Source organism: Lissotriton vulgaris, chromosome 8 (assembly GCF_964263255.1).
Source record: "Lissotriton vulgaris chromosome 8, aLisVul1.2, whole genome shotgun sequence".
In the NCBI taxonomy this organism is placed as follows: domain Eukaryota; kingdom Metazoa; phylum Chordata; class Amphibia; order Caudata; family Salamandridae; genus Lissotriton; species Lissotriton vulgaris.
In genome coordinates this window covers 1,305,085,946-1,305,107,308 of record NC_141696.1, presented here as the reverse complement: position 1 = coordinate 1,305,107,308, position 21,363 = coordinate 1,305,085,946, and the positions used below count along the sequence as shown (strand labels likewise).

Below are 21,363 nucleotides of genomic sequence, written 5' to 3'. Positions count from 1 at the left end.
AAGGGACAGAAAAATAAAAAGTGTGCCAGGTCTTGCGGAGACTTTTTGTCGCAGCCGCAAGCCGGCAACACTTGACCACGGTAGGATCCCTTAGGCACAGCCAGAAGTAAGTGGAATAAATCCAGCCGGAACCTCGTCAGCAGGAAACAATTGTAACTTGGAGAAGTGTGGCTCAGGGGTTAGAGGCGGCAGACCTGGAGATTGAGTTCGGCCTGGGACCAGGGTTCAATTCCCCGCCTCGGCGGGTCTTGGGCTCAAAAATTCCACGGACTCGTTAATTCTCGCTCCGGTGCCTTCTCGACTCACGGGTTTACACTCTGCGACTCTGGGCAATAGCTTGCTTAATCTCCACAACGGCCCCTCGCGGTGGGATGCCTGGCTTTCACCTTGTGGATACCCTGCCAGGGTTATCTCACAGGGGAATACCAGGACGGGTTCCCTAAGCAAGCACTGAGATGCCCCAGGGTAAGTCGTGCGCTATATAAGTTTCATTCATTTCATCATTTCATTGACATCGGCCATGACAAATACGGTTCCATGAGCAAAGTTGTTTTTAATAGCACATGTTTTCGTACACTTCCTTTCCTTATTTCACCTTCCTCCCTTGCTAAATACCTGGAAGAGATAAAAGCCTTCTTCACTAAAGTAACATCCAATTTCGTAATGGATTCTGGAGTTAAAGAGTTCGGGCGCCCTAATTCGTTAAAGCAGTTGCTTATATACTTTTTCCATGGAACCTTAAGCCTATTTTCCCATGTTAACGCTTCCTTCAATATGAGCTGAGTAAGAGGTACATCATTATTTAACCAGCAGTTTAGCCAACATAATAGAGGGTTTACTGCTATTTTATCGCATAAAAATGGCGTTCCCAGCTCTTCGTGTACGGAAAAATTTGCTGTTCCCCTAGGGACCCTCAGTATCTGTTTAAGAAAATTATTTTCTACTATCTCCAGGGCTCCTAGTGAAGCATATCCCCATAGCTCACTGCCATAACATGCAATAGCAACACTCTTAGCCTGGTAAAGTTGGAGCAATGCAGCCACTGGGCTATTGCCCATTTTTCTTGCAAAATCGAGTATTGCTGCATTTGCCCGGGTTACCTCTCCCTTTTTTTTCTGTACCGCGGGTCCCCAGTTCAGTTGGTGGTCGAACAGGACTCCGAGATAGGAGAATGTTTTTGTTACTGGGATTATTACCCCATTAACATTTAGGCAGTTTGGCTTTTTGTTACCTTGGCCAACCTTCATTACGAAAGATTTGGAGTTGTTTATACTCAGATCTCGAGATTTCATAAAAGTAAAAAAGGAATTTAGCAATGTTTGAAGACCAATAGCAGTCCTGGACAAAAGGACTGCGTCATCCGCATAAAGCAGAACCGGCAGTCCCTTCCGTCCAACATAAGGGTAATCTGCTCCTGTACTTAAAAGATACTCTTCCAAATCATTTATGTATAAATTAAAAAGGAACGAGGCTAAAATGCACCCTTGCCGGACGCCCCGGTACACTCCGAAGTCTCTTGTCACTTTTAAATCTTGCGTGTACCGGACGTTTGCTCTCGTGTCAAAATGCATATCTACTAACAGATTAAGTTCTGCTCTACGCCCATTTTCACCATGGCGTCCCAGAGCTTTCTACGGCTTACGCAGTCGAAAGCCGACGATAGATCCATGAACGCCATGTGAATTGTGCCTTGACGAGCCATAGTATACTTCCCTATAATTAGGTACAGATTCAGACACTGGGTAATCGTAGAGTGACCGGGCCTGAAACCATATTGAATTGGGGATATTACTTTATTTTCATCTGCCCATGCAACTAGTCTGTTTAAAATTACTCCCCCCACTACTTTGACAACCGAGTTAATTAATGATATTGGTCTGTAGCAGAGGGGGCTATTGCGGTCTCCTTTCTTGAACACTGGTACGATGGTGGATACCCCCCATGACTTTGGGCAACCAGAAACCACAGCCGCATTGAATACAGCAGTGAGGACTGGCGCCCATAGCGATATGCATGATTTAAAAAGGTCCGGTGGGAGGCCATCCGGTCCTGGGGCCTTATTACTTGTTAGCCCTTCAATTCCCTTTTCAACCTCATTTATTGAGAAGAGCAAGGAATTCTCCTTAGGTTTAACCGGAGTATGTTCTGCCTGGAACTCATTGCTTTTAAAAATAGAGCTAAAATGGTTAACCCACTCTTCCTCTGGGATATTTGTGCCCACGGCGGAATTGCTTGAATGATCAAACAAGGGTTTATTTATAGTTTCCCAAAACTTAGCACTATTTCTCAAAGTTTCGGATCTAAAAGGGACTCCCAATCACTTTTCTTTACCTCTCTCTTTCGGGTGGCAAGGGACTTTTTATACCTAGCACGCATAACCTTAATTTGGACCGGGTCTCTGGGTTTGGTTTTCAATGCCATCTTAAGATCACGGCTGGCCTTAGAATAAGAGTTATCAAACCATTTTAGATGACTACTAACATTCCCTTTAGCTGGCACCATTAACATCGACCCTACAGTTAAAGCAACACCCTCAAAGGCTGCCGAAATTTGTTGCGATGATGATACAGGTGATCTACATAATGAGAGTTCGGAGCTGCACAGGTTATTAATAGAGGTATACAGATTTTCACAGTTCACCATTGTCCATTTTAGGCGACGCTTTCCATTTATACACTTTATGGACCCACGATCCACACGTGGCTTTCGCTGTTCAAAGATTCCCCCACCCATTTTGATACATATAGGGTTGTGATCACTATAAATGCTCATTTGGATGTAGAAGTCTAGAACAGTGTTCGCAAGGTCAGCAGACAATAGAATGTGATCTATGTATGATCCATTTGTATGGTCTTTGAACGTAGGAACGGGGAAAAGAGTTTGGGCCGCCACCGTAGTCATAGCTGTAATTAAGTTATTTTCATTCATTAGCGTGTTTAATTGTATTCCACGCCGCGAGTGATCAAAGTGGAAGCCTTCCAGGCTGTTACATCCCAGTTGGTCGATAACAGTCTCTCCAGGGTTTCCACACGGATGTGTATTAAAATCACCTGCGATCAGCATTTGGCGCGGCAAATTCCCCGCATTGTCTCTCAGAAAATCACACAAAGGCAGTATGTTACAGTCACCAGTCTGATTCACTGCATTATTGAAGTTGATCAGAGTAAAAGTGATTTTACCCCTCTTTAGCTCTAAAACCTGGATGTTTCTATTTCCAGAATAATACTCCGCTTTAAAACATGTAAGAGCCAAATTAACATAGATTGCCAGTCCCCCCTTTGCTCTACCGCTATTTGATGGTTCTGCTGGAATAAAAAAGCTTTGATACCCCTCAATATGAACATTTTTTTTTCCACCAGCCATGTTTCCTGGAGACATATCACCGCATATTGTTTGACTAGAGACAACCACACGATGTCACTAGATTTATCAAGAAGCCCTGCGATGTTCCATGATATTAAGCTTTCGTTGCAGGGTGATAATGAACACAAAGTTTTAGTATCTGTGTCTGCCTTTTCAATTGGGGTAACATACGATAGCCCTGTACGTCTATCTACCTGTTCTTCCAAGGAATTATATATTATATCTACTTAAGTAGAAACAGGGTTGCACGTGTTTAATAAATTAATAGGTCGATTTATCTGGGCTGATGAAGCTGCCACCTCGGAAATAGGTCCATGCAGCACAGTTATATTATCCTCATTTCCTAGTCCTACATCTTGTTGTATACAATTACTATGGTCAGGGAAAAAAAGTGTATCAGGTAGTCATTCAACCCCTTCCAGCCCTCCCTGTCCATAAAGAGTGTCATACCTGTTTGAAATAGGGACGTTGTACTGGTTATTTAAATGGGTTGAGTATTGATACTTGTGTTGGTGTAACTGATGTGGGCCTTCCCACCTCTCTAAACTACACCCCCAATTGTTAACAGGAGCGCCTATACCCCATCCGTTTGTTATTACATTCCGTACTGGCCTTATTTAGTTATGGATTGTCTTGGGATAAGTCATACTTCGCTGTTTCTCACCAAAAAATTCTAAGGTAAGTGGGACAATAGTGCCTCTCCTACGTTGGGGGGGGGGGGGGAGTATGTTAGACAAGATATTAGGTAGTACAGCCGAATTGGAGAAGTTTAAAACTATACAGTCACCGTTAAACTTTTTTGGGTTATGCCCTATCCAAGGTACCCTTCTGGCCGACCTGACCTCTCCTGCTAGCTGTTGTTTCCCCCAGGGGGCCATCTGCATATTACCAGACAGCCAGTGCAGGGCCTTACTTGTCAGTGATGTAGGGGATTCTATTTGGCCAGTAGCCAGAGGGGGAACGTTTGCCAGTACCAACACTAAGGGTGAGGCTTCTTCTATAAATTGCAATTAATCTTTTTCTGTGCATAATGTGGTCGTTACAGATGGTTTTGGAGGCGGATCTTCTCTTGTCACTGAGTGGTTATGATCTATTACTGGTATATGTCCAGGGGGGATGGTCAGTGCCACATTTGCACCTCCCTCTGTCCCACTCACAGTAAGCTCTTTGTTTGTGTTGGCTAAATTTGTGACTAAGGTTAAAGTGTTTGTCACCTCATCCGCTATCTTTTTCTGGGCCCCACCCAATTTCTTTACTTCAGCGGTGAGTTTATCTAATTTAGCCACCAACGGTTTAATGATGGCCTTGAGCTTACAATCAATCATGTACGCTATCCTATTAAATAACTCATTGTCCACAATTTGTTCGTCCCTATCATCCCCATGCCCCCTACTTTTGTCCCTAGTTTTCACTGGTGATGCAGCCCTTTTTTCTCCCTGGACGAGACCCTCCGCGATTTGTCTGGGCTTTTCTACATTTTCTGACCGCCCGAGTAACAGGCACAGGAATAAGGGGATCCTCTACTAATGTGTCCACCTGTGTGTCCACCTGTATAGGGGAATCCTGAACTGTAACATCAACCTGCGACTCAGTGTCATTTTCGTGACCAGATTCTTGGTCCGTCTCTAGAAGTACACTATGATTAATGGTCTCACTATCACGTATCTCAGTGTCTGGAACTTCGTTTCCTACACCCTGAGATGTTATATCTACCCACGGGGAATTTGGTGGTGGGCTCAGGGGGTGAAGAATAGGGGATTGACTTAGTCCTAGTGACTGTCTTCTTTCACTATTAATTTTAGATACAACGTGTACCATATAGTTATCCATAGTGTTTGCCGCAACAGCAGGAATCTTTTTTGGCTTCCTAAATAGTGTTACTTATAGCACAGTTTCTATACCATACAATAGAATTATACGCTGTAAGAAAATGGGGATAAATAACAAACCTCAATATAATTATAACCAAGCACAGAGAGTCTTACTTTAGCAGGGTAACTTGGTGTCGGCACGGTCAGTATGTCGTGCCCCGTCCAGTCACAGCCTGTCTCGGACTGTCTAAGACTGTCCGCCATTTGTCCGGGCTTCGTCCGGCGCCCGTCCGCGCGCGTTCCGCGTTCGCGGTAAAGAGCGTGGCTATATAGAAGGAGCAGGGAGGGGCAGGGGCGGGAAGAGACACCAGGTGCGCTGCGTTCGTCCTGCGCGGTGGTCCCTGGGTCTCGCAGTCCCAGCCCCTGACTCTGAGCAACAGTATGTTCCACACAAAGGTATCCCTCTCACAGTGGCCAAGCTCCGCCGAGTTGAACAAACAAAAGCTGCGCCTGATAGCGCGAAGGGTAGCACAAGTCCTTAGTGCACAGAGACGACTACGAGCGGCTCCCGCGAAGCGGGGGCCGCGAGTCATTAAGAGCCTGATGGAGCGGGGAGGGGCAGGGGTGGGAAGAGACACCAGGTGCGCTGCGTTCTTCCTGCGTGGTGCTCCCTGGGTCTCGCAGTCCCAGCCCCTGACTCTGAGCAACAGTATATTCCACACAAAGGTATCCCTCTCACAGTGGCCAAGCTCCGCCGAGTTGAACAAACAAAAGCTGCGCCTGATAGCGCGAAGGGTAGCACAAGTCCTTAGTGCACAGAGACGACTACGAGCGGCATGTGAGCAGTATATTACGTGGTATAACAAATATGGGGTTAGCCAAAGAAATATAGCTTGGAATCCTTTACAAGATGCACAGTCTGTATAGTGAAGTTTATGGTCTATAACACGTTCTGATGCTGCATAACAAAACGAAACATACACCTACGACAAGCCACACCTATTGTTGCACCAGTGCTTGTTAGCACTAATGTTTACGTTTGGCCTGAAAACAGCTTTAGCTCTCACGTAATACAATAATATATACATTTAGAGGAGCTTCAATCAGTTCGTTTTATCCAGGGGGCTGTTCAAATGTCACTCAAGTTATACTTCCTCCCACCACTTCACATAGTATAGGACAATGGGTCAGCTCACTTCAGCCATTGGATGCCTTTACTTTGAGGGACTATACATATATATACACATATATATGCATCCACCTAAAATAGCCCCCGCAAGGTCAGAAATAGGAAGACACTTGTATTTACCAATGACTGCCAGTACCTATGTACAGTCTGGTGTCATTACCTACTTCCATACCAAGACTTTTATTGAAAGCTTCAGTATTGACTCGTCTGTAAAACCAAAGTTGGCATATTTATCTATCCTTTAGCATCTTTAGGTACTGCAGGCTTGTGAAAGTCCTGCCAGCCACAGATATTCTAAAAAAAAAAAATCATAGTAAAAATATACATATAAATATAAAAGGACCTTTGTTCAGATTTCTTAATCCATTGGTTTGCACTACTATCACTGACGTTATGCTTTTTTCTATCACAAAACACAGTATGGTGCAGTAGCTTTGCACAGTTCCTCCTTAGCACGTGTATCACCTCTTTTAAAACAGACCACTTAAAAATAAGGTTGACAGCCCTAGAATTTACCAAAGATTGCTAGCGAAACTTTGTATGGGTGTCATCTAGTGTTCCATAGTGATCAAAACATTTATTGATAGTTCCAAAGTTAATTCATCATCAACCAGCTTTCATCATCAACCAGCTTTCATATGTTTATTTATCCTATAGAAAACAAGAACAAATCGTTAGAGTAGCAAAAGTGTACATGCAGATGTGTATATTGCAGCCACAACACCTCAGCCTTGTACAGAACATTTTTTGTTAGATCTCACTCTAGAAGGGCTCGTAAATTCGTAATAACCACTTCTAGTATGCACATTTGTGAAAGACTTTTCCGACTGTTGCATCCGACTCGAAATGAACATCTAGTAACAGCGTGAGGTACTACAAGTGTGTGAGGTTTTATTAGCCTTTACGTTTCCCAAACCTCCATAGGGAGAATACATATAAATCTTTATACGTGTCGTAAATAGAAGAGCTTTGGATTACATTTCTTTATCGGAAGTTTTTTCAGGTGTCATTAACTTTTTGCATCCTCCTGCCATTGCACACAGGATAGAGCCTTGGGTCAGCACAGTTCAGATATAGACTCGCTTCACTATAGGTACCTGTATTTTACTGGCACACGAGTACCTCCAGTGAAAAAGTATTTTTCTAAGAATAAAATGCACGGCGCTTGAATTTACAGTGCCTGCTAGTGCCTATGTTTATTAGGGTGTCATCATGGTGTTCCAGAACAATCAAGACATTTACTGTAATTTGCAGTTTTAATTGCTAATCCTAAACCAGTTTTGCGATTTATCTTCTAGAAAACAACCGCATATAATTAGAGTAGCGAAAGTGTGTATGCAAGCTTACATTTTGAAGCCACACCCCTTCAGCTTTGTGACATTTCAAGCAGCTGCCGCGGACTCTAGAAGGGACATCTAGTAACTATGAGCGGCACTGCAGCTTTGTGACTTTCAGCAGTTGCATCTCACCCGAGAGTCACTCTAACGTAATGCAGCATTACAGCACTATTGAAGACTTGAAGCTGTTGGTTCTGACTCGAGAGGGCCATCAAGGTACAGCAAAGGGCCAGCCTTCTTGTTTTTTTACAGTGCTTGTCTTTATTGGTTATCAGATAAATGAGTAACGACAATTTCACTGTTGTGAGCAACAAGAATTTACAATGCTTCAATTCTAAATTATTATGAGATTCTCAAAGATTCTGAGTTTTTGAGCTTGTGACTTAAACTTGACAAAGATCAATGGTGTAGGAGTGTGCTTGTGAGTTCTCAGCCACTCCAGTTCTCCCATGAACATCATTTTCCTAGGCAGTCACATGGAATGAACATGTAGCCGAAACATCTTCTAGTCACTAATAGGAACTTGAAAAAACGTGCACTTCCTTCAGCGTTGACTCTAGAGCTCTCAATCCTGCCTGTTTATGGACACCTATAGACAGCCTGAACCCGTTCAGAGAGTTGACTCAGTTTGCAGTCTGCTGTATACAAGACTTTATATGTTGCATCAAAAACAAAAACACAGAAACACAATAGGTAGGAAAAAGTATCTACCCATGGGGAATAACGGCATATGTATCGTCCTACGTAAAACGTGTGAAATGTAAAAGGAGATTTAATTGCCACTTTGGATAGCTTTAAGGGTTCTTACACTCTTTGTCCAGAACAAGACAAGTGATTTTACTTGGACACTTAAGGACATGAGCATAGAGACTTTTTTAAAAAAAATTTTTTTAAATTTTATTTATTATTTTCAACAGCACATAGTACATACATCACTTACGTATACATTGCAATGACTTTGCGCAAAGTATAACAAACCCCAACATAACCCCTTCCTGTAAAAAATTACGTTAACGATCAGGCACATCATTGTCATCTAAAACAACATACATATCTGCATCCCGGCCCCCTTCCCACATACTTGCATTGTCCAGTGGTATGATGGCTCTAATTGACACCCTTCACCCTGTTCACTCAGAGCCACTAAGTATTCCCGTAAGGGAGCCCAAATGTCTTTAGGTCGTGAGGCCGTCGGTAGTTCCTCAGCGTATAGATCCAGCTGCTCACAACAAGTTTTTTATCCACTTAGCAGTGCACGGGCGACTATCTTACGTGAACAGAACCCTCCTCTTTGCCAACACCAATGCAACCCGTACACAACGACCCACTGTAGCTTTCAATCCAGGCACGTACCCCAGCAAACACTCCAGTGGCGTGCATTTCATCACCTGGCCAGTGATTGTATGTATAAGAGAGACCGCCTCCTCCCGATATTGATGCACCAACCTGCACTGCCATGCGAGCATAGAGACTTATAGGGACCTGTTTCAGGGATGGTATTTTTTATTATTGCTGTTGCTGAGCACTTGCAGGACTTCCCTCCCCCTTGAAGCCCTGCCTGTGACCACTCAAAATAAAAAGAGAACTTCATACATGAAAACTAAAATAATATAAGAAGGGCATTCTCCTCTTTTAAGCTAAGTAAAAGCTGTACTTCTTACTTATGAAGATGCACACAGTGTCCTGAACCTCATTGAATCTCAGTCACTGTTCCTTGAGCCTCATTAAATCCACTTCAGATTTCCCCACTTATTCCTGAGTAGCAGCTGCGTCTCAGACCCTGGTGCCTTTTGCAACGGGGCGTGCTTTCTTCAAAGTCCTTTTCTAATATTCCTAATAATATTATGAAAACGAGTCTTTTTACTGTTCCTTATGGAACTACATAGTTCACTATCTTCACTCCCAGAGTAAACTCCATCTACCAGAAGACCCCTTCTGCTTGTACTAAACCTTAAGATACGGTTAGTAAGCCAGAAGTGAGCCTTCTGACATGATTCATCCATCTCGCTACGAAGGGTCCTTCTCATCTGAGGTGTGCAGTGGGCTTCCTTGAGGTATGATGTGCTCTATATGTTCTGCCATGTAATGGAATACCATTATTAAGCATTTCTTTTGATTCTTGTGTGGTATGTTCTCCAATGGATTTGAGGCAGGTGTTATAAATACATCTAACCTGTAAATTGTGCAATTTGTTTCAGGAAGTTAAAATGGGTTGTGTCCCAGCAGTTTAGGGGTCTAGTGTTTTTCTCAGCACACGTGAGCTGGGTTTGGAGTAAAGACTTTGATGTGGATGACAAACAAGCTTGTAATGGCCTAATTTCTTAATAGGAATTTTCCTTCCTCACAGATAAAATACTTCACTCACTGACAGTCCTAATCACTACAAGTACTAGTCTTCAATATCACAGTCCTGCATTCCTTCACTTGCAAGTCCTGTAGTCCCCATGTTCCATGTCCTACAGGGCATGGAGTAGGTACTGGATAGCGTGGAGCAGATTTATAATGATCGAAGGGCCCAAGTTAAGACTAAGAGACACTGGTCTAATTCCCTTTGAAACTAAGTGAAATACGTTTTCTTTTCTGAGGGGTTATGATAGCCTGTGACGTGAGGACTCTATCTTTTATTGTAAAGACTGCGCAGAGGTAAAATGGAACTGTGAGTAACGATAATCGTCAGTGAGCAACTGAGCATTAAACTTGCAACACTATGTACAGTATAATTAACATTCTCGTTTTCTACTTTGCAGGTTCTAGAATATGCAGGCCTTAAGATAGAAGACATTTCCATGTGGGAGATCAACGAAGCCTTCAGTGTTGTTGTTTTAGCCAACATCAAAATGCTGGGGATCGATCCCGACAAAGTCAATGTGAACGGAGGGGCAGTCTCGTTGGGCCATCCAATAGGGTTAGTATATTTGTAGTAGACATTGACAACACAAGAGACCGTGGCGAATTGGAAAGTATGGAAATGCAGCATTTTTGGGATTGTAGCTCTCCATTAACATATAGAAAGTGCAGTCCAGTGCCGCCTGCTACACCTTTGAAAGAGTTGTAGATCTCCTCTTCTTCCCCTTAGTTTCTAAGTTGCACCGGGCGGCAAACTCCGGGTCCGCCTCGGGTGGTTGTAGGTCTAGCTACGCCACTGAGCCTCCCCCTGGACACTACCCATATATCCCTTGTCAATAGATACAATTAATGTGCACTTAAATCTGTGCTGCAGTTTCGTGGTTAGAGACACAGCAGTGTGTCTGCGTGGAGTGTTATCACCTCCCAAAATATTTTGTTGATTGGATCTGAGGGAAGTTTGTCAGAGCTGTGTGTTTTCACAGCAGACAGCAGTGTGCAGTATGCTCGGAGGGAAACCACATGCCCAATTTAAAATTGGTGCCAGCGGGACCCATGATCCAACACAGTCACGTAGACAGCAGCAGCAGTAAAGTTGCATGCATGCTCAGCCTCTTAGGTTCAGGTCAGGCAACATCATGTGACCTGCTAGAAGGGGAGGAAGAAGGCCTCAGAGCCCATGTGCTCATCATGGTCTTCTACATACATACATACATACATACATACATACATACATACATACATACATACATACAAAGAATACAGCAGGCTGAACATATAATTCCCATGTTCTATGTAATTGCTTTTCTCATATTTCCAACCTGCTGTGCACGTTAGTAGATTCAGGATCGGTCAGAAAGATGGTCTGTCTCTCATAATTGTTTTGACTGCTTGTTCTGCTGGAATAATACACTGGGCAGTGAGACTCTGCTGAATAGCCACACAGTGCATGTCCAATGGCCCTTAAACCATGCTGAATGATTGCTTTAACCTCGAAGGGCATATTTAACGTTTATTTAAAACTGTGGTACTATGAAGTAGAGAGCAGAGGAACGACTTTAAAATAATTTTTTAAATAGTATCCCCCGGCACTCAAACAAGTTGTTTATATTTAGTCATATGTATTTAGAAATCAATAAACATTTCTACATTAATAGGGTTTGGAAATTTTCATCACCACATTGTGAAAATTGAAACTAGTTAGATATATGCTCAGTGGAATCATTAAAACTGTTGAAATATTAATCATTTTTCATAGAATTTGTGACCCTGTGAAGAGTGAAAAATTATGTTCGGTAATTTCAAAATACATATGATTATTTTTTAAACAACTTGTTTGAGTGCCGGTGGATACTATTTGAAAGATATTGTAACACAAGAGCTTTGTCCATTGTGCACTCACACCCAAGGTAGTAGGGTGTGGTATTACCCTGAATGGCACTTTAACTTGAATACAGATAATCTACTTATACCTCTTTAATACTGTTTGCCTGAAAAAATTGGTTAGATATACGGGGTGCGACGTCTTGTCTCGACTACTACCTCATTTTGTTGTATATGGACTTTAAAATCATGTCTTGATTGACTACAGCCTAATATCAAAGGCAACTGTTTTGAGATGTAGAAATCCCACAGTTTACATTACCCCCAAGCAGTGGACTGAAGACCACAGGGCCTAGGTGCATAATGGATAAAAGTGGGATATATCCATTATTGAATTGCCATGTCCTCTGTAGTGACCAGATTAGAGGTATAATTTCTCTGTGCAATCTGCAGTATTAAAATGTCTTCTTTGCATTAAATGTCATAATTCCTCAAATATGTTTGTGGAAAGCTAAACCTCAACCTCACAACAATATATTTTTTACCCGAAGTCCAATTTAATGATGAATATTGATTTCTGAGTATACAGCCTATGCAAATTTGCAAAATGTAGTTTATCTCTGCTTGAAGGTGTGGCAAGTAATCCTCTTTGTGGCCAGACTCTTTCTTCTCCAGTGACAGTCATTAGCACATTGAAGAGGTCTGCGACACCCTCCTAGGCAAAGGACAAACATCAGAACCTGTCTATAGTGTCTCTATTACTGGTCAATTACCCTACTTGGCTTAGCATGCCTGGGGAGACAAGTGAACAGGAACACAATCTAGATATTGCAGGGCCAGATAGAAAGGTTCAAGATAGCATGTTGACAATAAATGGTGATAAGTGTGGCTTTGAAGTTGCCCTTTTCCAGGCCCGACTGTCTCTCCTGAGCACAGGAGGGATCCCAGACTTGGAACCAATCATGTTTGGGTTTCTAGTAAAGGGAGTGAAACGTTTCTCATATTAATAATCCCACCTATGGATGGTATAAGGAAGGTCTGCATAGGGGCAAAGGCAGGGACATTCTACCATCTTGAAAGTTGGTTGAAATTGATAGTTCGAAGACCGAATTCCGCTAAGGTAAAAGGACCTATTGAAAAAGAGATCTAGGTGGACCATGAGAACTTGACAGGGACTGGGTTAGCAGTTTCCCCCAAGTGGCCATTATAAGAAAATCTCTTGGAATACAACTGGATTTGGAGAAGAGCACAAGAGGAAGTATCTGTTTCTGAGAGGAAGAATGATGCTTGTTCACCTCCTCACTTGTATACAAAGACCGAAAGTGATTTATTCAGCATGTAATGTCCATATCATTTTGAGGTTAACTCCTTATTTGGAATATTGACCAGGCGTCAGACTGGATCTGGAAATTTTCAAGCAGTATCCCTGCATGCCGTTAGGTGGTGTTGCTCGGCTTAGTGTCAGCATCATCTGTGCTGGATGTGACATGTGCAGGACCTTTTTTCTGTCAGCATAGATCCAGATGGAGAGAACCCAGTCTTTTTTGATTGACCATTTTCACGACTTTATTGAGGCAATTTTTCGAGATTGCATCCCTTGGTGTGCTAGGAATGTCTCCTAACTAGCCTAAAGGCTTCAAACCATGTGGTGCCTGTCATAGAGCCTCATCTGGTTTACCTTTGGTGCTTGAAGTGGGATCACGATTCCCAGACTTTCGAGGACTCCCGCAACATGTACCCAAAAGCGCTGGGGGAATGGTCCCTCAGGCTGCTCTCCATCTGACTTTGGACAACCCTGTAACTCTCATGGTCCTGGTTGCAGAGAAGTTCCCAGGACCAGTCACAGAGCCGCTCCTGATGGTCCTCATCTTAATCAAGAAAGTCAGGGAAGTCCCATAATAAAAATAAGTCTAAAATGTTACAGTGCTCTTCAACTTCTCTGCGCCAGTCCAAGTTATTGTCCCTGGTGCAGGAGCGTTGACATTCTAGGTCTCCCTCATGGTGGAGCTTGTGCCAGGATTGACTCTACTCCTCCCAGAGTTTCCCACAGCTGGAGCAATCCCCACCCCCTCCTGGCCAACTCAAGACTTTTATGAGGCTATATTACTCCTATTAGGGCACCCCGACTCTCTGGAGCGCCTTTCGACCCTACGGGTGAGGGAGAGACCGCTACTGGTTCTCCGCCAGAGGGTTTGCCTCAATGCAAGTCAGGACCCTTAAATCCAGTGTTAGATCCAGAGCAGCACCACAACTTTTCCACACCCTTACAGATGTCCTCTCCTTGGGGCCTGTCCCAAGCCCAGCACAGGGGGCTTCTGTGCACAGGACAATCTCCCATCGCCACTGCCCCGCTCCCAGGGATCCCACCCCCAAGAGCTTGGTGGTCCAAGCCGCCACTTCTTGGATCAATCCTGGTTCATTCCCTAAAACTCAAGGAATCTAAAAGTCAGAATACCTCTGGTAACAGGACTCTCTTCCATCAGTCTAGGACTGCAGTCGTTGAACAGTGCATGCCTTTTAGGATGATACCAGCACACTGTGTAGGATACGGTTGTGCAAGTGCTCCCCATAGTCTTCGAGGAGGCCCAAGCCATACTCTTGCAAGCAATAGATGAGTGAGATGCAGCAAAGTTCTCCATCAGATTTGGACTTGACACAAGTGACTCACTGGGCAGATTGATTTAATCGTATGTGCCACTGAGGCGCCACGCCTGGCTGAGAACCACTGGCTTTGTGGGGATGCTCAAGCCTCTCTCATTGACACCCCCTTCGATGGCTGTCACCTCTTTTGTGAGGAGGCAGACTCAGCGCTGGAAAGCTTCAAGGATAGCAGAGCTATGGGCAGGTCCTTGGGCCTATCCATCTCCTCTCGCCAACCCCAGTCTGCCTTTCACCCCTTCTGTGGCTATGGTAGGGGCTACCAACCCCGTCCTTTCTCATCTAGCCACCAAGGCCTACAGAGTTCCCAGCCCTTTTGTGGCTGTGGGTGTGGCTCCCACAGATAATGTGGGATCACAAGCCAAAGGTCATGTCAGTCCAGCACTCCCCTGGCAACCACAGCCTCCAAACCCTTTTAGTTTGCGCTCTTACCTGCATGGGCACCCAATATGCGGCAGGATCTGCCATAACCTGCCCCACTGGAAGTCCAGAACATCTGACAAATGGGTTTTGCAAATCATCCAGAAGAGTTACTCCATCCTTTACCTGGAAACCCCTCCACCCTTGCCACCCACTTACTACAGGTTGACTGAGGACCATCTCTTCTTACTCCATCAAGATGTATTGTATCTTTTGGCTAAAGGAGCCATTGAGCGGGTGCTGCCATCAGAAGTAGGCCGTCGTCGCTATTCCTGCTACTTTCCAGTGACTTGCGCCTTCTCAACTTCTTCTTGAAAAATGAGAAGTTAAAAAAATTATCACCGTAACTCAGGTTCTGTCTGCCCTGGATCCTCCAGACGGGATGGTGGCGTTGGACTTGCAGGACGCATATTTCCACATCCCCACTCTGCCGGCCCACAAGCGCTACCTGCAGTTCACAGTGGGCCAAGAGCTCTTCCTGTTTGCCATGCTCCTCTTTGACCTCACCAGCACCCTTCAGGTGTTCATGAAAGTGATGGTGGTGGTTGCAGCACATCTGCAGACGTCAGAGGTTGCAGTCTTTCCCTACTTCAACTGCTGAAGGTGGGTTTTGACCCAGGCAGTTGTCTCCCACTTCCAAACTACGGAGGACCGCGTGCATTTGCTAGGGTGCACTATCAGTGTGCCCAAGTCACACCCGACTCCTGCCCAAGTCACACCTGACTCACTCTCAAGGGCTCTCTTTTTTCAGACCTTTCTGGACAGTGCAGTGACAGCCCTATCCTCCTTAATGGCGTGTTCAGGATATTCGAGCTATGATTTTGATGTTTCTGCCTCTGTCCTGGATTTTGGTGACACCGACTCAAACTGTTGGGTCTCGTGGCCTCCTGCATCCTTCTTGCAGCCCATTCCTGTTGACATATGAGGGCTTTGCAATGGGACCTGAAGTTCCAGCGGGCACAGCATCAGGGGAGTCTCTCTGACCTGGTTTGAGGGAACTGCAAAAGACCTGCAGTGGTGGATGATGAACAGAGATTGTGTCAGCAGAAGACTCCTCTCCCTTTCCCACCAAGAGCTGACGGTAGTGACAGATGTGTCACTCCGGGCTGAAGAGGGCCATTTGGGAGATAAGGAGATCAACCTGCTGGAGCTCCAGGGGATCCAGTTGGCACTGAAAGCCTTTCTTGCTTCTTTCAAGGGAAGGCTAGTGAATTTGAATTTGAATTTTAACATATTTGTAGAGCGCGCTTATACCGGGACGGTTTCATGGGGCTAGGTAGCGGTGAACCAGTGGACATAGGGACAGAGACTAGACTGCTAGGGATCTGGAGAACAAGAAGGTCTTGAGATGAAGGGAAGGGTAGTGGTGTTGTTCATGGACAACACCACTACCATGTGGTATTGCAACAAATAAGGCAGAGTGGAGTCTTGGAACCTTTGTCAAGGGACCCGGTTGGAACTTCTGGGTATTTTCCTGGTCCAGCATCTGGCAGGCTCTCTGAAAGCCAGGGCAGACAAACTAATCCGTCTATGCCAAGTGGATCACGAATGGCGTCTCTACCCGGAGGTGGTGCAAGGTCTCTTTCAAGAATGGGAAAAGCCTTGGTTACATCTGTTCGCCACTGCTGAGCTTATGCAGTGTCAGACAATTTTGGGCACTGGAGTTCACAAGATGAATCTGTCTCTGAAACTCTTTTCCCCTGGAACTCTGACCTGCTGTACACCTTACTGTCGATACCACTCCTGCCGAGAGTTCTCAAGAAGATCCGGAATGACCGGACCCAAGTCATCCTTATGGCTCTGGATTGGCAGGGAGAGTTTAATATCCCAAGCTTCTGAGCATGAGCATCCTTCCTTAGATTAAGCTGCCCCTTCGGGAGGATCTTCTGTTGCTGCAGCAAGAGGAGATTCTGCACCGAACCTGAACATCCTGAAACATTGCCCCCACCTTCTGCACCCTTATACAAGATTCTGCTATTTGTTATTTCTTTGGCCCAGCAGGGCGCTGCTCTTGGCGCTGATAAAGGTTATCTGTGTGCCCTTTCGGTGTTCTTGCAGTTGCTAGTTCAACCTTCTTTGTTTAAGTCACCTGTTCTGTTGTAGTCCTTTCAGGAATGTGATATCTTAACCTGGTCCTTCCTTGCCTTCCTCATGTGTGTTCCCTTTGCGACGTTACACAACTTCCCACTTTGTTTGCGGACTATCAAGACAGGCTTTCTAGTAGCCATAACATCGGCCAGGAGGGTCCGCAAACTGCAGGCCCTCTATATACATGCCGTTATACCACATTTTACCCGGACTCTTTGTAGGACATATCGGGGCTAAGAAAGGGAAGGCAGTGCAGAAAGAAACCATCTCACAAGGGATAGTGCTCTGCATGCATTGGCCAAGAAGCTACCACCTAAGAGCTTGCGTGTTTATTCAGTAGGGACTCCCTTCTAAGGGCTTTAGCAAAGCAGACTAATCTGTCAGCATTCTTTGTTGGTCTGTGCTTCCTACATCGAAAGTCATGAAAAAAACCAGACATGTGCATGCTGGGGTATCGCCTAAGTAGGCACCTCGCACATCACATCTGACACAGATGATGCTGACCTGAACCTCGCCACCTACCATCGTGCAGAGGGGGGGACATCCTTTACCACAAAACTTTTACAACGCGGTACCATTACCACTCAGGTTTTACAAAGAAAGTTGTTACGACTTTCGCTGGAGGGCGCTCTAGGATAGGGAATAGTTTAATTTACTATCCAACACCTTCCCTACTATCCACGGGTGCTGGAGTTAGAATAGTAAATTAAACTATTCACTATCCAGCGCCCCCCAACGCAAGTCGCTGTAACGAATTGCGTTATAAAACCTGCGTCATAACGGTACGCGTTGTAAAAGCACGCGTTGTACCGTCATACATCCGTGCAGAGGTACTCTTAGAATATTCCCCAGTTTCTGGACATTTCCAAGATAAGGAATCTGTAGCTAGCTAAGAGTCTCTACTAGACAAGGCGTTACTGAAGTAACTTTTTCTTTTACTGTGAAATACTTGAATTGCAAATTTGTGGGTATTTGAGCTCAGTTTGCTCTACAGAAGTAGCATGAGACGAACTGGAGAGGTTTATTGGAAAAGAAAACATTTACCTGGGGGCAATACCAAATCGATGCAGTTTCAGCTGCAATTTCTGACATGTGTAGCATTGCCAAGCAGAATAGGGCCTCCTGTGCGATCACCCCCAAGTCTAGTCTAGGCTACACTTCCAGGCTGCTCTGGCTTTCCTGCAGTTTCCAACATGCTCTCTGCGAATTTGTGTGGCTTCGACAAAGTGTACCACAAAAAGACAAAGATGCATAAAAATAGGCGTCTGACAGCAGTAGGTCACTGCAGTTCACTGGCTATCTTGCAGTGATGTAAATTATCTGACAGTCAATTGCTGCTGCAACAAAATAAAAACTTAGTACTTCATGATATTTCCTTTATGACTGAGAGTTAGAAGAATAGTGCACAGTGATAGTTTTCGTGAATTGTTTCTCAATGGCATACTTTACTCCAGCACTCTATTTACGATTTCCATCAATGACCCTCTCCTTTGGGTCTTAGAAGCCAATTCCATTAATGAATGGGACCGGATTGGCTGTTTCGGACGTATGCCCCATCTTGGCTGCCATGTGCAGCAGGTGCATCACAGCCACTGCTGGGACATCACTTTCTTTTTATCGTTCTGTGCTGCACTTTGAGGGGATTAGGCTGTTACGGATAGGAGTAGTAAGGCAACAGAGCCTACAGAATAGAGCCACATTTTAGTCATGCCTGGAAAGTGGTGTCTCAAAACATAGTACGCTGGAGTCTGTCCCTTGCCTAGACAGCTGTGCCTGCTCGGTGGTGCAAAACATTCTCCTGTGTCGTCTTTGTACTTTCCACCTTGGATTAGGGTTGTGCAAAATGCGCATTAGCTGCTGTTGTGTAATTACTCGAAATGTCTGGAATAATTACGTAAAATACAAAACTGGTATTTGGCGCTGTAGTTAAGCGAGAAATGGACGCGAGGATGCATTTCATATAGCGCAAAAAATACTATACTATTGGAGCAAATAAAAGGCGATCACGTTCTTGTCGTTCGCTTTGTCCTAGTGTCCTTTCGCTACATTTTTCGCAACGAGCAGCACGTGATTATGCGACTTGGTGTAATAGCGTAGCTCACGCAGTTTTCCAGAACAACCATAATGTGAAATTACTGGTTTTAATGTGCGATTATGCAGATAATGTCACCCGGGCCTACCCAGAACACAGATTTCTTGGGGAGTCTAGCTTGTTGCTTTAGAAGGAGGCACCGCTCTGGGACGGGTGTGGGTGGATTGTCCCAAGGAACCTTTGCACATGGTAGTGGGAGAACCTGATTCCTTTTACTGTGTTCCTCACCCTTTCCCAATGCGAACACGTTAAAGAAGCGCTTAAAGTAACTGATACTTCAAACCCTGAATGGCTGATCTAAAATGTGACACTTCCAAAAGAAAACAGACTTGGCTGTCGGGGGCTGACCTAGCGCCTCCAACTAAGCATGATGTCTTGTGAGTTGTTACAAAATACCAATGATACTCCAACACAACAGTGTCTACTGGGAGACGACTGACCCAAAGTTCCTTTGTTTATCATAATTAATTTTTTTAATTAATGCAACAAATCTGGTTAAACAGCTTAAAGTGTATTTTACAATAGACATAAAACTGGTTTTTGGGACATGGTGTCAGATTTTTGCCAGGGGGACGACGCCATGGGAAAATATTACAAGATGGCGAGGTTATGTAGAGACAATACAGATAAAGAGATCCTAGTCTGAGGCGGGGCCTAGTGCTACATCCTAAGGAAGCTGAAGATGACGTGGGAGAACATTCTGGTTCACCAATGCACCCTTACAACATCGAGGTTCTACTGAACGGTCCTGTGCACCATCAAAAATAATCACTTGCTAAATTGGGGGGAACAAACTTGTGTCTGAGAGCACAAGGCATTTTAATGGGAAATTGCTATTGACGCTGGCACAGTCTTCTACTAAAATGTTTTTCAATTTTCTTCAAATCAGTTTTTATAAACTGCAGGTTGGCAAGTCTTAACGTGATGGAAAAGTTGCGGTAAATTTCATTTCTTGTCTGTATACTTATTTTCGTGTAATATTCCTAATTTGCCCTATGTTTCCTAGGGTGGTAAGTGACGCCATCAGTACTAAACAATATTTTTTTTCTGTTTTTGTCCAGAATGTCCGGAGCAAGAATTGTCGCTCACATGGCCCATGCGCTTAAACCCGGACAATATGGTCTAGCTGGAATTTGCAACGGGGGAGGTGGAGCTTCAGCAATACTGATCGAAAAACTATAGACTTGCATGTTTTGCAGAAACTCTTGAAGCAACGCCGTGATCAGCATACTAGGGACAGCAGATTCTTCCACACGCTGTAATATTATTGGGCAGTAAAGGGTGGTGATGACCGGTCCGCTAGCTCCACACTTGCACCGTCAGGGGACATTTTTGTGTGCTTTTACTGTTAAATCACATGCGCTTATCCAGACTGACATTTAGAATGCGAGCGTGATTTTTGTACAATCCTTGTAAATATTGCAAATGGCAATAAAGCATTCTCTTCTTCATATAAATGAGTGTAATTCTGGCATCTCTTAAATCGATAAACTGTCTAAATCAACAACTGTGATAGTAACTATTTAGTGGTGAAACTACTTGTGCCCCTGCTGCCTTGATCTTTAATTCAGGAGCCCATCCATGGCTTAACGTTTACATCTGTTTAATGAACAGTAACGTGGTGGAGCACGCCACACAGCTTCAGCACAAAAACTGTCATGAAGCATTTCACCCAATATTGGAAACAAGTCAGAACCGCCTCATTACTGCATTAACCCTTCACGGTAACCTCAATACAGCAAACCATGTGTTCTTGAGACTCTGCTGCCCAGTGGTCTCACAATCGGGAAAGAAACGGAGAGTCAAAAGCAACATCATAACGTCAGCCAAACTTAGCAAGCACCGGAAACACCCACCTGCACAGCCCGTCCAAGAAGGGAGAAAGCGCTGGAACAGTCGCCGCCTCATGCGGAGACTTGCCTTTTTACCCATGGCATCCAAACTCCAGATGCTACATGGCAGGTAACCATGAGTGTCAGCCAGAACCTGTGGAGACCCTTCAGAAATGCCCTCGCAGCCTTGACCCACAATTACTAATGATTAGTGCTTGTGCGATGCAAAAGGTAGCATCTATTTACTTTTTTGTGTGGGTCTCGTAGAGAGCCGTTAGCGTGAACATATAGAATGATAGATGCTCGACGGTGACGCACAGGGATATTCTTCACGGATGGGTTCGGAGTGACATCAAATAGGCAAGAGTGAAGCCTGAGTGTTCTGTGAACTCACTCAGACCACTAA

The 21,363-nt window shown here is 44.5% G+C and overlaps 1 protein-coding gene across 2 annotated transcripts in view; it reads left to right on the top strand.

Moving 5' to 3' along the window:
- ACAT1 (acetyl-CoA acetyltransferase 1) overlaps positions 1-20,582 on the top strand; it is a 174,814-nt gene extending 154,232 nt beyond the window's left edge. Inside the window, exons 11-12 of one of the 2 annotated variants that reach the window (XM_086935236.1) lie at positions 10,448-10,605; positions 20,187-20,582. In XM_086935236.1, coding sequence (XP_086791362.1) covers positions 10,448-10,605; positions 20,187-20,307 — 279 coding nt within the window. In that variant the 3' untranslated portion in view covers positions 20,308-20,582. Of the gene's footprint in view, positions 1-6,020; positions 6,672-10,447; positions 10,606-20,186 lie in introns of those variants that run through there. The other variant, XR_015299355.1, reaches the window with a different exon arrangement.
- The last annotated feature ends 781 nt before the right edge of the window (positions 20,583-21,363 follow it).